The sequence below is a fragment of the Neodiprion lecontei genome, chromosome 3 (assembly GCF_021901455.1).
Source record: "Neodiprion lecontei isolate iyNeoLeco1 chromosome 3, iyNeoLeco1.1, whole genome shotgun sequence".
In the NCBI taxonomy this organism is placed as follows: Eukaryota; Metazoa; Arthropoda; class Insecta; order Hymenoptera; family Diprionidae; genus Neodiprion; species Neodiprion lecontei.
The window spans coordinates 374,821-390,603 of NC_060262.1; the positions used below are offsets into that span (position 1 = coordinate 374,821).

General features: G+C 41.8%; 3 protein-coding genes and 1 non-coding gene across 4 annotated transcripts; 1 reads left to right on the forward strand and 3 right to left on the reverse strand.

The window, feature by feature from the left end:
- Nucleotides 1-991: 991 nt before the first annotated feature.
- Nucleotides 992-4,883, reverse strand: LOC107220087 (V-type proton ATPase subunit B). Its single transcript, XM_015658517.2, has 4 exons — nt 4,724-4,883; nt 3,345-3,811; nt 2,581-3,246; nt 992-2,505 (listed from the first exon to the last, which is right to left on the reverse strand). Exons 1-4 carry the CDS (start codon nt 4,812-4,814, stop codon nt 2,239-2,241), a joined length of 1,491 nt encoding a protein of 496 aa, XP_015514003.1. The 5' UTR covers nt 4,815-4,883; the 3' UTR covers nt 992-2,238.
- Nucleotides 4,884-5,323: 440 nt separating this feature from the next.
- On the reverse strand, nt 5,324-5,395 carry Trnae-uuc. The gene has a single exon. It is a non-coding gene; the product is annotated as a tRNA-Glu (tRNA).
- A 556-nt stretch (nt 5,396-5,951) lies between these two features.
- On the forward strand, nt 5,952-11,414 carry LOC107220090 (4-hydroxybutyrate coenzyme A transferase). The gene is made up of 6 exons (XM_015658522.2): nt 5,952-6,277; nt 9,023-9,175; nt 9,281-9,520; nt 9,684-10,088; nt 10,177-10,443; nt 10,546-11,414. Exons 1-6 carry the CDS (start codon nt 6,091-6,093, stop codon nt 10,728-10,730), a joined length of 1,437 nt encoding a protein of 478 aa, XP_015514008.1. The 5' UTR covers nt 5,952-6,090; the 3' UTR covers nt 10,731-11,414.
- A 162-nt stretch (nt 11,415-11,576) lies between these two features.
- On the reverse strand, nt 11,577-13,942 carry LOC107220083 (TGF-beta-activated kinase 1 and MAP3K7-binding protein 1). Its single transcript, XM_015658511.2, has 6 exons — nt 13,739-13,942; nt 13,351-13,588; nt 13,145-13,277; nt 12,810-13,050; nt 12,421-12,677; nt 11,577-12,341 (listed from the first exon to the last, which is right to left on the reverse strand). The coding sequence occupies exons 1-6, from the start codon at nt 13,827-13,829 to the stop codon at nt 11,880-11,882; spliced, it is 1,422 nt and encodes a 473-aa protein (XP_015513997.1). The 5' UTR covers nt 13,830-13,942; the 3' UTR covers nt 11,577-11,879.
- Between the last annotated feature and the right edge of the window lie 1,841 nt (nt 13,943-15,783).

Genomic DNA, 15,783 nt, shown 5'->3' on the forward strand with positions numbered 1-15,783 from the left:
ACAGGAATATAAAATTTATTCAGTGTTCTCCACAGGAATATAAAATTTATTCAGTGTCTTTCACAGGAATATAAAATTTGTTGAGTGTTTTCCACAGGAATATAAAATTTATTCAGTGTTCTCCACAGGAATATAAAATTTGTTGAGTGTTTTCCACAGGAATATAAAATTTGTTGAGTGTTTTCCACAGGAATATAAAATTTGTTGAGTGTTTTCCACAGAAATATAAAATTTATTCAGTGTTCTCCATAGGAATATAAAATTTGTTCAGTGTTCTCCACACGAATATAAAATTTATTAAGTGTCTTCCATGGAAATATAAAATGTGTTCAGTGTTCTCCAGAGGAATATCTAATTCACGACAGAAAGGATGCACTTCGGATGGTGAGGCTGGACCGATTGTCAAGTTGCAGCATGGGTGAGTCGCATGAATTTAAAATCACTCATTATTTCTGGCTGTTAGCTATTTGAAAATGTTCAGTTGTACCACGATGAAAGTATTCCAAACTCACACTTGTAACGTAGTCACTCATGTTACCTACAGGTTAGCATGAGATAGCAAACATTTTTAAGCGTTTCAAATGTCGGCCAAATTCGATTGGGCCACTTTTTAACTTGGATTGGTAATTAATTTTATTGAAAAATTAATGACCTGTTGATTTGAAACAATTTTACAATCAACTATTCAGCCGAGAAGCAAAAGTCTTAGTATGCGCGTACTAAGATGATTAAAACATAAACACTGTTTCTGTTGCATTTTATCTGAATTAACGAACATTTTATATTCTATTCCGTTGACACAAATTCTAACACTCAACTTTACATCAAATAGGATTAATTACTGAACTCATATGTTGTGTAATTGATGGCAAACTATGTAATTAGTTTCGAACTAGCATCCGAATATGCTTACAATGTAGTAGTTGTAAAAGAATCCCGTTACGTGACATACCAAATACGTGGGTTAGGGCAATAAATGACTTCCTTTAAATTCGTCATTAACACAATGGTTTTTTTTTATTGTTTAATTATAATCTCCGTGATACAGATATTCACAACATAGTTAAATTTTTCTCTCAAAGAAAATGTGTTTCCATTTAGCGCAAGTTTAGTAACCAAGTTTTAAAATATAAACCAGCAGTCAGGGTTATCGGAGAATCGAACTTCTATGATGCAGCTTCACATATCATTTGTAAAGAATAGTTTCTTTTGTTCATCGTTTTTACGGTCTTATTGGAATGTAGGGACAATTTTATGCCATTTATAAGACATCGATTCAAAGTGGACTGGATTAGTTAACAATTTTTTACAATACTGAATACACAATATATTACAATTTACACGACCCTTTAATAGACTGTATACTTTATCCCATCGCGTAAAGATAATTGTGAGTTTGTAAAGTTCACTAGCTCTGCATGGAGGAATACGTCGAAACCACGATTTTGTGCGTAGCTTTATACTTTATCGGACGATAATACACGTTTGGCCTTGGTGTAAGCTGCTTTGATTTCTCAGTAATCCCCAAATTCAAGCGTCGTCTTGGTACTTTTCCTTCCTGAATTAATAACTTCGAACATGGGACGCTTTCGTTGAAAGTATTCAATGGATGATTTTCACTTTCAGTTTAACGTGCTAATATAGCTCTAATACCTATGCCTAGAATGAAATATGTACGATTTATCTACGGCCCTAAATTTAATAGTAAAACATATATGTATATTTTAATATTATGACAGAAGAAAACATTTACAATATTGTCTTATCTCACGTGGCTAGATTTATTTCATTTTTTTAATTCATCAAATCGGCCATCAGTTTATTCATTTCATTATTTCAAATTTCTTTAATTTTTAAATTATCTCCTCGTCTCTCTGTTAATGTTCAAGGTACCGGACTAGGTATATACCTTTTCAATTGCTTAGGATCTCGAAACAAAGTTGATGGTATTAGATTATTGAATACGAATTGAAACCGCAAACCGTAATCGTTTTACCACTGTGACGGACGTGTTTGATACACGAAAAAAAATCGTAAGGATCTTAGTAATACTTTCGATAATCAATAGGTAGCGCTTTAGTGTAGCAGCTGTTTTAGTATATTACATGATATATAACACAGACCTTTTGGTACGTTACAACCGATTTCGCTATTTGTCGATCTTTGTATGTATATGTGACATTTAATTGGCCCGTAAAAGATGTTGTCAGCCAATTAAACAACAATTACTTTATACGCTTAATGGCGAGAGTCTCTGGGGTAGAATTCTGCCAGTGTGGAAGCTGGGATACGCTTCAGCATCTCCTTGGGGAATATACGAAGCAACTGCCAGCCAATGTCAAGCGATTCGAATACCGTACGATTTTCGTAGCTGCCCTGAGAGATGAAGTTCTTCTCAAACTTGCCAAGGAACTCAAGGTACAGGAGATCATCAGGGGTCAAAGCCTCCTCACCGACGACAGCCTTCATGGCCTGGACATCCTTACCGATGGCATAGCAAGCGTACTGTAATAAAAACAAACGAAGAATTGAGCTCAATCCTCACTGAGAAGCTACCGATTAAACCTGTGAAAAACTTACCAGCTGGTTGGAAACGTCGGAGTGATCCTTTCGGGTCATGCCTTCGCCAATGGCGGACTTCATGAGACGGGAAAGTGACGGGAGTACGTTGATGGGTGGGTAGATCTGCCTGTTGTGAAGCTGACGATCTACGTAAATCTGTCCCTCGGTGATGTAACCGGTCAAGTCAGGAATAGGGTGAGTAATGTCGTCGTTGGGCATAGTAAGAATAGGAATCTGGGTAATGGATCCGTTGCGTCCCTCTACACGTCCGGCACGTTCGTATATGGTGGCCAAATCGGTGTACATGTAACCAGGGAAACCACGTCGTCCGGGTACCTCTTCACGGGCAGCTGAAACCTCTCGCAAAGCTTCGGCGTAGGAAGACATGTCAGTTAGAATAACCAGGACGTGTTTTTCGCATTGGTAAGCAAGGAATTCGGCGGCGGTAAGAGCCAGACGAGGAGTGATGATACGCTCGATGGTCGGGTCGTTGGCTAAATTCAAGAACAAGCACACGTTTTCCATGGAACCGTTTTCCTCGAAATCTTGCTTGAAGAAACGTGCCGTCTCCATGTTGACACCCATAGCGGCGAAGACAATGGCAAAGTTATCCTCGTGAGAGTCGAGCACAGATTTTCCAGGCAATTTCACAAGACCAGCTTGACGACAAATTTGAGCGGCGATCTGTTCGATGGAAAATATGAATTCGGTTGTTTAGTATTTTGGTAAAGTAAATACAGCTGCGAATGGAATACTCGGAAGAAAAAAACACTCAGCCTTACTTCGTTGTGCGGCAGACCTGCTGCGGAGAAAATTGGAATCTTTTGACCACGAGCGATAGAATTCATTACATCGATGGCGGATAAACCAGTTTGGATCATCTCCTCCGGATAGATACGGGACCAGGGGTTGATGGGCTGTCCCTGAATGTCAAGGAAGTCCTCGGCGAGAATCGGGGGTCCCTTGTCGATGGGCTTTCCTGAGCCGTTGAATACACGACCCAACATGTCCTCAGAGACAGGGGTACGGAGAATATCACCGGTGAATTCACAGAGCGTGTTCTTGGCGTCGATTCCGGAGGTACCCTCGAACACCTGTACAACAGCTTTCGATCCCGAGACCTCAAGGACCTGTCCAGATCGCAGGGATCCATCGGCAAGCCTCAGCTGCACAATTTCAGCAAACTTGGGGAACTTCACCTCGTCCAAGATTACCAGTGGACCGTTCACACCGGATACGGTTTTGTACGCTGAAAATTAATGGAACGGATCGTTTAACGTCGGTATTAATATCATGACGTATATTCTTGTCTGTAATTTCTCATTGAGTTAGTACAGTTTATTTCCGAGAAGTCGGCGAAATATGTACCCACGATTTGGAAAATATTACGGGATACGCGGTAAACCTTACCATTCGTGAAAATATATTACCTAAACAAATCGCGTCACGTGAGAGCGTGCTACCAGAGCCATACGCCACTAGAGGGTTACGCCCACTTATCTCGCCACTTTTTCGTTACACAAATGAAACGATCATTCCAAGTTGAAGCGAGACATTCAGGGATCGCGGAAAAAAATAATGTCCAGGATACCCCGCCTCGGGATCGCAAATATCAGTCATTCTCGAATGGGTTTGACGCGTAAACGCGTGAACGCAACTTTCGAACGATTTTGCAACGCATGCGGCTATAACGTCCCCTGAAGAGTTGACGATTTTTTCTTTCTTTCACGATGAATGGGACGCAGAATTTCGAACGACCGAGTAGCTTGATCGATCAACGAGTTACGAACGGAGATATAACTGCGTTTAATAACTTGGGGAGAAGGCGAAGAGTTACGATTACTACAGTTGAGAGAATCGTCGTCTGCAATCGAGTCACATGACGTTGGCGTAATAGCGAGAACGACTACAGAGTAAGAGAGTGAGCGAATTGTCCGTGGAGTATTTTTGTTTCCGTAAATTATTTTCTTCCAGCTCGTACAACGAGTCGAGTCGGTCGTTTAGTCGAATAAGCAAACTTCGACTAGATCAGCTGACCCCTGTAACAGGCATTGATTCGGGCCCGAGGTACTACGCCCACTTCGGACAGCCGTCTTGTCCGTCTGATTATCGGCTATTCAGAGTATATATTTTGGATAAAAATTATTCTCGATGTACTTACTGAGCCGCGGCTGAGAGATAAAGTCCCTCGAAACAGCGAGAACGTGTTCCTGGAGGGCTTGGCGAGCCCCAAGAGTGTTGGAGTACGACATCGTCACGATTTGTCAGGCTCAATGCTCACTCTGCAAGTCGGCTGAACAGCAGAAATCACCTACCCGACTAGCACCGCGGCTAACTCGGGCACGTGCGATCACGTGACCCGAGTATCGCTTCGTGCTGATCAACATAACTACTTTTTACCAACAATATTGGAGCTAATAGCATTTAACGACAGAGTTTTGGTAGCCGAAAATTTGAGCTTTCATTAAATAGAAGCATTCAAAGAGTGGGACATGACGGAACTGTTTCTTCATCGATTCACCTTGATCTCTTAGCAGCTCTCTGTACTACTCTGCCGATTTCGATTACGTGATTCAAATTGTCGTTTGATCGCCGCGTGGATTAATTACGATAATTTCGAGAGAGTAATATAATTTTTGTGGTTTTTTCTATTCAAACGGGAGTAAACACCGGATGATACTTTGGCAGTTACGTGCATCGCATAAATCTATGAAATTCGAAGATCAGTAGCAAAGCCGTTGTTAGGACGAACAAAAAAAATTTCCCATACCGGGAATCGAACCCGAGCCTCCTGGGTGAAAGCCAGGTATCCTAGCCACTAGACCATATGGGAGAGATGGTTACGAGTTGGGTTTTGGCACAGTTCAAATTGTATTATATATTTATTGCGTAACAATCCGATTTAAGGCTGATTTAGGGCTAATTGAAGTTGGACTGCATATCTTCTGCGCATCTTATTGCAGCCCACTAATGGACTATTTTCACATTTGAAAGCGAGGCTGACATCAGATGCTTGAGTGCAGAATATTTTGAGATACTTTACGGTAGAATTTTGCGTGGTAAAAACAATGTCAGGTAAACAAATATACGGCCTTATTGCAATACTGCCTGTGTTGACTCGTTCGGTAATTATTGTTATCATATTTCTAGAAAAATTATCCACGTTATAAAGCGAAAAAATTAAATACATTATGTATAATTTTTTGTACTTATCGAGTTTCGATACCGTCAAACACCGCTCCTGAACGTAAGAAATATGGATTATTGTGCTGCCGTCTATATAAGAAATCTGCAGAATGGTTTTGGCGCCATTCGAAGTAATATCGGTCCGCTAGGTTGGCAACGCTGGTCGCGGGTCGGAATGAGTTTGAGGCAGGGGATCCGACACTTGGCATCGGCACTGACCATTCGGCAGTCAGAAGCTTGCCGTCGGCCGGTTTGGTCGCGCGAGCAGTTACGAGGTCGGTGCAACGCGTCGATATTGTTTCCGTCATTTGGGTGTGCGTTGGTTAAATTAGATGCCCGATTATGGCCGCTGCACTGAAACGGGTCGCTTGCCTTACGAGGACGCTCACCGCCTCTTGGCCAGCGCGATGCCAAGCCTCGAAAAGCTACTTCACTTATTCCATGGAACCGGGAATGCCCATTCCCGACAAGCAGCCCGTATGGACTTCGACCGCAGACGAAGCCATGGAAAAGGCCTGCATTAAATCAGGTATTGCAATTCCAGACGTGCGATCATACCTGCAATAATTCGTTTCATGCATTTCCGGGTAGTTTCCAGACCCACGGTCCTAACCACTTACGATCAGTTTTCGCTCCTCTCCATTTGTACACCAAGCTCCGCAAAAGCTTCGGGAATTTTGCCTACGCAGAACTTCGTACCTACCAGTAACGTTATAGCACGGCGATTTCGATTCCGATATTTTCCGAGACTCCCCTCATTGCAGGCGTCGCTGTCGTTCGAATCTTGGACGCGGATAGCGAAGCGATCGATAGAGAGGGAAAAATATCTGGGATTATTTTTAACCCTTCCGAATTCAACGTAGATAATACACCCCGGTTATTTCATTTGCCGTTCTTATTCAGATCGATGTATATGCATCATTACAACTAGGTCGGCTGCTCTGAAACTCTCTTGTAACAGCCAAGCCTTGATCGCAAGCCTCATTGTAATCAAGCGCAACAATTTAGCCCGATAATAATCTTGATACGTGTACGTATGTGTTCTTCGTACGTGTTGCGATAGGTTCTTATATTGTAGTTGTATGCGGTGATCGTGCGTAAACCGTTCCACGTCGCCACTTTATCCCGTGACAACTTGAAACGCATTCGTACCTGGTTGCGTGTAACGTAATGCTGGGTTTGCGACACCGGTCATAAAAGTATGCGAAAGTTTATGGTGTTCACTATCTTTGCGGCACCGACCTAGACTAGCGCCTTTATTCCACGTTTATCCAGTCTTGCAATTAATTTTCAGCCATCTAATGGCTCGCTTCCAACTACAGAAATGAAAACAAGTTGACCACTACACAGGCAGATTTCAGCGTTGAAATAACTCGGTCGACTACACAGCTTCGCGGATATATGGGTCAGGAGCTCATTTTCCAAATGCAATGACAAGTTATTACCGTTCTAATCTGGAGCTTTGCTTCTATGTTATTGGACGCTGACTTGTAAATGAAACTCTCCAACGTGAAGTTGAAACTGCTTCTTTCGCCGACGACGGTTTACGCGATCAAGAAATTATTCGACCCCCGTTACATCGATTGGAATTTCTATTGATTCGACTTGCGTATACCGAGTTGTCGTCAGTTTTTCTCTGCGATTGCCGATGTGACTGTTGTTCATTGTGAAAAAAACAAAAACAATCGTACGATTTCAATTGTTCTTCGGACAATGTGCTGAGTATATTCTAGCTGATAACGAATTATGTATATTACGGATAATTGATTCAATTCTGCCCGGACGTAGCGGGAATATTGCTGACGACAAGGTCGAAAACACAACCGCTACGTTGGGTGATGATCTGGTAGAGTCTGGAACGGCTAATCTGCGGCACAATTTGCATCGTATGTCAATAGTGCATTCGATTCGGGTTTTTTCATACGTCTGCGGTTTTATCTACGAGCAATTAAATCCACTACACTTTTTCTGCATATGTACTATAATACGCGCTGATTTCCCAACAATGCTCATTCTGTAAACACTAAAACATGTCAAAATGTGTAATATATGACGTATAACCGTAGATTTTAATGACGTCTCGGTTGTTGTTTGTATTTGGTTCAAAGAGGACTTTGGAACTCGTAGTTACTTATCCCCTGCTTTAATAATAACACTGCCGATAAATCGCTCGATCGCTGCGTACGAATACGCGTATCGTAACGTTCCGACTGTACGTATTTCTATTGGAGATTGAAAAATGTATTTGCTATTTGCATTTTCGTTTTCATATAACGTACAAACGATACGACGATTAACGCCTACTTTCAGGAAGACAAAACGCGCGTGTAGTCACAAAGTCCATTCGAAAATGCCTGCCTAACCGAAGACGTAAATTCTTCACCGATCAGGTCAAATTTATCTTATACATATACACGTATTAAAGATACGTGCAACTGCAGGATGTTACACTTTTTTTTTTTTTTGTACAGCATTCGTTGCAAGCCACGCGATACATGGCTATTTAGTATTCGTTTCGCTTTTTGTTTACTATACGTAATGTCACCGAACTATGACCCGAGTGACCCGCGATACATTATAAATATTTCTGTACATTTTTGTTTTCTTTTCGTCTCGTGAAAAATACGTGTATACAGATATCGGTATTAATTCCTTATGCTAGATACGAGCTTTGTTCTATAGTATGAAACTTTATCTCCATTTCTACTGATAACTGATGAGTATTATATATGTGCGGAAGAATAACAGCCGGTTCTATAGAATGTCACAACAATTCCAAATTCGTGCAGATCAGAGATTGGATGGTATGATATTCTTTTCGTCTTAATCGCGTCGCTTTTTTTTTCGAAATGTTCTCTCGTTTAAAATTTTTTTAACGCACGCCCGTGTATCCGGTTTTTGGAAATTAACTGATACTACCGCATGGTCTATAAAATGAGGCCAAATTTTACAGTTTAGTGGGTAAGTATAAGTATGCACGTTAAAATATGATTTATGCAAATGCGTTTTCCGCTTCTTTTTTTTCATCATTTCTTGTCAAGCAAACAATTTACGAAAACTGCAAGATGCTCTTTTGTGCTAAAGTATTCGGCATCGAATAAAAACGGAAATAAACATGTGGACGATTCTGTTAATCGTGTTTTTTTACCACACTCGCGTTTGAAAACACCTGTGAGAGGTAAAAGATTTTTGCACAATTCCACCAATTAGCATCGAAATAGCGAACACCAATTGATTGGATTGAAGATGTCAATAACTGTCTAACTCCTTTCAGACGATCTGGTGTTTGCCCAGGGCGCAGCAGCCACTCCGCTAGAATTGCTTAGAGCATTGACGAATTACGGAGTATGCCAAAACTTGGAAAATGTCAAGATTGTCCACATGCACCTCGAAGGGGAGGCTCCGTTCGCACAACCGGAAGTCGCGAGTACGTGAAACATCTTCGACGGAATATTGATTACCGAAAAACTTGTGTAGTCGTTTGTAATCGATATTATTGTTTTTTACGTTTAAACTTATTTTCAATTTTCAGAACACTTCAGATCTATGAGCGTTTTCATGGGGGGAAACGTCAGGGCAGCGGTAAACGAGGGCAGAGCCGATAGCATCCCCATCTTCCTTCACGAAATTCCAAAGCTCTTTATGCAAAAAATATTGCGACCAAGAGCGGCCCTCATTCACGTCAGTGCCCCGGACTCGAGGGGCTACTGCTCGTTGGGAACAAGTGTCGATTCCGTAAGATCAGCCTTGGTTAACTCCGAGATAATAATAGGTGTGTGAAACATCAGGGTAATAATCTGTAAAGCCTTTCTTCTGCTTTACAGTAATCGATTCTTGCAGAGAGAATTTTTAGTTTTGTCAGAAAGTATCGTGTAGTTCTTGCGTACGACGAATAGACGGAGATTTTATATACTTTACATGATTCACTTCGACAGCACAAGTCAACAAGCACATGCCTAGAACATTTGGCGATGCTCTTATTCACCAAAGTCATTTTGACTACGCCGTCGAGCATCACACTCCCCTGCCGACTCACGGAGGTAAACCACCGAGCAAAGTTGAGTCTCAAATAGGCCAGCTCATAGCGGACAATCTTGTCGAGAACGGAGCAACGTTGCAGATGGGCATAGGGAGCATTCCTGATGCGGTTCTATCCGCTTTAAAGGGTCACAAAGACCTGGGAGTTCACAGTGAGATGTTCAGCGACGGGGTCGTCGATCTTGTCAATACGGGCTGCATCACAAATAATAAAAAAGTCAGACACCAGGGACGCATTGTCGGGTCCTTTTGCGTTGGCACCCAAAAGCTGTACGATTTTATGCACAACAATCCGTTTATCGGTTAGTTGCCACTCGGTCTATTTAATTTGTCTTAGAGGCAAAATATAAAATAGTAGTAAGTAATTGTACAATTTTCCGTTCTCGGCAGAGATGTTGGTGGTCAATTATGTCAACGACCCTCATATAGTGTCCCTGCAGCCAAAAATGACTGCCATAAATTCGTGCATCGAGGTCGACATCACTGGGCAGGTATGTTCTGACAGTATAGGCACCAGAATGTATTCTGGATTTGGTGGACAAGTTGACTTCATACGCGGAGCTGCTATGGGTAAGGATGGCATGGGAAAAGCCATCATAGCATTACCGTCTGTAACGAACAAAGGAGTGAGCAAAATACAACCCGTACTGAAACTAGGTGAGAAATTCTTGTCGAAATTTTTCAACTCGTGATGACGAATTCAAAAAAAAAATTACGCGACTCTGCGACGACTATTTAATGTTTATTTGTTGGTTTTAGGAGCTGGCGTGGTTACTACAAGAGCTCATGTTCGTTACGTTGTCACTGAACATGGAATAGCAAGCTTGTTTGGTAAAACGCTGCGACAGAGAGCGCATGCGCTGATAAATATTGCACATCCCGATCATCGGGAATCTTTGGAAAAGTCGGCGTTTGAACGTTTGAAGTGCATGCCTTGTCCCTAAGTCCAGACGCACCGATACACTCTGACAGCCTAAAATAATACCTAAAAATTATGATACTTGTTCCTTTGAAAGATAGTAAGGTTTATACGCCAGACGTGATGCAAATACGAAGGAACAGTGATTATATTTTTTTAAAACAAATCACGTTATCCCTAGCTGAACTCTTGCTGGTATAACTCTGCTATAATGCGCCAAAATGTATTTCCTTAACGATTTTAATCGTCGTGAATAAGAGAGCAGCCGATCCAGACATTGAATGTTACAATCAAAAACAAAACTCCAGGTATTCCGATCTTTACATGGAAGAAACTTGGAGATATTGGATCGTCGACTAAACCAGAAACGTACTGCGTGTCAGTCGCGATGAGATTCTAGACCTCGTTTACCATTTTACTTTTAACGCCGTACGTGGGTGCAGTTATCTATGGATTGATAATGACGATAGAAGAAAAAAAACTATTTAAATGTCACTGTGTATAGTAATCGTATACACGGGTAATAAACTAATACCAACAGGAACTTAGCCTTTTAGTCTCACGGTTGTCGCAAACTCGATCCTGAAATCATCTTGATCCTACAGTGAGGGAGAAAACAAACCAGCAAACTACTCTTTAACTGTCCGATTGGGCGATGGTTGTATTAAAAAAATGTACATAATAAAATAAAATTTTGCCTTGCGACAAACAGTTCAGCTCAATTAGAACATTAATAAAGCGATTTCGAAAATTGTGACGAATGATTGGGATGGGAAAATAACTGTTCAAATCTAAATTTTCCGAATAGTATAGCAATCGTTTATAAATAATTTATAAAGAAATATATATATATATATTTTTTTTTATCATATCGTTTCCATCATTTTTAATAACGAGATGACATTTTACCGATATGTGATTAATGAATGCTATGTGATCAAGACTGCATTGTCCGTTTGTTGCAGCAAATTGATCAACGATATTAAGGGATAGTAATGGCCCAGTTATCACGAAAAACTTAATTTACTAACACAAAGTCATAATATTACAAATATCTTACAGTGCATCCCTACAAAGAATCAATAATAATAATCGTAACAATAGGCGAGTTGAGATCTAGGTAATGACTAATGAAAAAAAAATCAAATAGACAACGACACACTCGTAGTCGTGCTTAAAAATTGATACCCTCTGGCAAGGTTCCCTCCTCGCGTCTCTTCTCAACAGTTTTGAAATACTCTGAAAAGTCGACGTACGGTTTGATTTTAGTATCTCTGTTCACAGGCTTTCCACCCGGTGGGTACATGTCTGAAGTGGTCGAAGTTTCAGTCGTTGATGTATCACAGTTTTGTTGATCGGACGTATTTGTTCCGCTGCTCGAATAGTAGTCATTGTCCATTCGCGATGGTACGGGCACAGTTTGCACGTCGGGATTAAACCTCACCGACTGAATAGTAGGGCTTTTTAGGACGTTGGGCAAAGGAAAGTTAAAGTTTCTCACTAACAATGTTATGTCGTCTCTTTTTCCAGTAGTCAATGTATTCTGGGAATTGCTCATGTTGACGTCATGATGTATCCTCACTATTTTATCCACTACTGCCTGCGCCACTCCCGTCAATGTCGACTGTACCCTAAACTGGAGACAAAAAGTACTCGTGAATCACTTTCGCTTGACCAGACTCGAACAAACATCTTCCCGTTGTTCATAAACGTACCTGTTCGACGGCCATTTGGGCCAACTCTTTGTTGACCTGATCAGTTCCGGTCGCTTCCTCCAGCGATTTGTAGAGACCTCTCGACATGAGTAGCAAAAATCTACACGAATCGTCGAGTTCTATACCACCGTGTATCTCCGGCTCTGCTATTATTGGCTCTGTGCTCGCCGATGCCAATTCCTCAAATTCCCTGTATCCCCCTTTGACTAGGTAATTGCCAAGGCATCTCGTGTTTTCCTGGTTTCCAAGGTGTGAACCTAGAGAAGCACAGTTACGGTTACAGCGCAAGCTGATGTGTCAAAGAAAAATATTTGGGGGGTGGGGATTCTCTAAATTGTCTTGTTTTGTACTCATTTCGCCCTATTACGGTAACTTATTGTTATAGAGACCTTGTTTAACAGAGTCAATGTCCAATCCAAGCTGAGACAGCCTCAACAGCTCATCCTCGTTCCTCAGATCGTGATCTACACTTAATTGCACGACTCTCAAGACCTGATTGCTGTCAGTTCTGCAGAGTAATGCTCTACTGTCTCCGACGTTTGCTACGTATAAGCGTCCGCCGTAAACTAAGGCTACCACCGCGCTTGTTCCAGCCGACAATTCGCTGTTCAAAGAACTCAACTTGTCCACCTAAAAAGAAAGAAAAATAACAATTGTTACACACGATCACAGTAGATTTATTACAACGTTTGTTTCATATGTCGTAAAACAAAAAAACAAGTACCAAGTATGGAAATTTTTGGTAAGTTTCATACGAATTCAGCCCATCCGGTATGTCGAATTGCAGACTAGCCCGTTCTGCCAGAATATCTCCAATAGAGTCTAGATATCCACGTTCCACGGTAATGAAAGCTTGCCTGAGAAAAGAAGCGACGACAATATTAGTCCTAGGTTTGATTTACCTTTCCAAGAATATAGGAAATTACTTACCTTAATACTTCTTTAACTTCCTCGTCGGTCGATTTGCCACTGAGCTGTCCTAAGAGAATTTCAGCTGCCATACGCTGAAGCGCGAAAGTAGCCGCCTTCGTTCCCTCGTGTCCATCGAAAACTCCGTATAAAAAAGTCGAGTCGTCGTACCGACAGTGAAAACTACGGTCTTCGAACGGATGATCCTCCTGCCGGCCACCATCCTCCCTATATATTTGATTCGTTGAAAACCCCACACCTATGGAATCGCCATCAAAATTTTCACCCATTTTCAATTAGAAATTGATTCGAGCGTTTTTCATCAAACATTTTGGACTTCTGTTATTTTTGAGTAGTCTTCAGTTAGGCTAGACTAGGTTAGGACTTGTTGGAATTGTCAATCGTCTACCTGACTGTTTGCAAACGGGCAAGTCGTCGGTCCAACTATGCTGGGCGTCTTGATACGTTAGCAAATTAGGCCTCTCTGCTCTGGTCGGCATCTCGACAATTTTATTCTACAATCACTACGCGTTTCCTACCCACGGAGATTGACGCGTACCTCCATTTCCCATTACGATAGCATTATGAACTATGCATTGCATGCCTTTCGAGATGAGTCAGGTGGGCGAATTCTGCCAGCGAATGAAAATCACTCGATCAAACACAGATTGCGCACGCAGCTTATCGAGCGATCGGATCAAATGAAAGAAAAAAGTAACGATAATGAACGTGATCGTGGGTCGAGAGAATCGGTACGTTTCAAATGATGTGCAGCTATATTGTTTTATACGTTACAATTTATCAGTAGTATTGAATGTACGATAATTCTGTCTTTTACTTCGCAACTCGCAGCTAAAACGGCATATCTGTGATACCGGACCTAAACCTGGAAAAATCAGCTCGGTGAGATGGCAAATTGCAACTCCGGTTGTCTATCTGTAGGTGCAGAGATGACTTTTTATGTCGAAGCCCGCGGTACGTAGTTATTTCCATCTCAACGATTCTGAAGTTTCGCTTACAATTCGAACGAAATACATTGATCAGAAATTTTCCACGGACTGCATGCGCGTTGACTAGACATTTACTGACAGTTTCATCGAAGCCAGTTGTAACTGTCACGCTACGGGTAATTCGATTTTAGTCATTTGAGCATGGTTTCAACTTCCCCGATGACGTCAACGCCGTCCAACTTGTCCAGGCGACGCGCGAGGTCGCCTTTGATCAATCCTTTGAACCCCTGTTTGTCAACCCCTTCCAGGAACCTGGAACCCGACGTCGGTATCATTACTCTTGTATTCCGATGCTGCATCCGGTGTATCCGATTCATCCACATTTACCACCGTGTAATCAAAATTTCTCACTTTTCCAAATCGTGTAACCGTTCTATATCTTTCTTGATCCTCTGGACCTGCTCCATGCGAGAGACGTTCAAAAAATTGACCAATTCCTCGGTACCCATGTCGGTTAAAGGTACGTCTGAAAATGTTCGATAAGGAGGCAGCTGAGTTTATCATCTTTTTGAAAATAAAGATAAATTCGGGTCTACCTCCGAAGACCGATCTTCTCATTCTCTTATCGTGAGTATGATCTAGACGGATTTAGAGCATCTGCCGTATATTTTTCAACTCACCTTATCTCAATAGGTGAGTCTTACGGAAAAACTAGCTAATTTGTTATTCTGTTAAACCAGGAACCCTGGTGAAAAAACCCCTGGTACAAATAATTCTACGAATTTCTATGGAAATATCTACGAAGTTTTACGGCAATTTCTATGCAAAGGTACAGGATTTGGGTGAATTCGTAGTTTTTCTTAATAATAATAATCTACGAAAAACTGTACGAATCGTTACGATATCTCGAGTTCAAAAACTATGGATCGACCCAAATCCTGTACTTTTGCATAGAAATTTGCGTAAAACTTCGTAGATATTTTCACGGAAATTAATAGAATTATTTTCACCAGGATATAAGTATATCCATGCTAGAACACACGCCTGGTTCATTCCCTTGAAACAATACCCGGTGGTGAGTTGTCCGGGGTCAGGAGTGTCGTGATATCGGGCGTCGAGGCGACCGCGTCGTCGGGGATCGTCACCGGCACTCCGGCTCTGTATATCTGCTCTAACGGGGTTTGCTCCGTGTACGGAGTCGGCCCTCGGGACATCATCTCGTTGTAGGTCAGACTGACATTACCGCCCTTCTCGACCGATGGAGAACTACCGCCGGACTCGACGTTCCTATTATTATCTTCTCGCGGTCGAACGGAGGGCGATGACGATTCCTGTAGCGAATGACGACAGAATATTGTACAGTTTTTAATTTCTTATCACGCACTCTCTTTCCCCCCCACTGTGGATAATTTCCCACGTTTCCGTGCTCCTTTTCCGGTCCCTCGTCGTCTTCGCCGTCCTTCGAAATCCTCGAAGTTTCCCTCGCGCCGCTCTTCGACGCCTC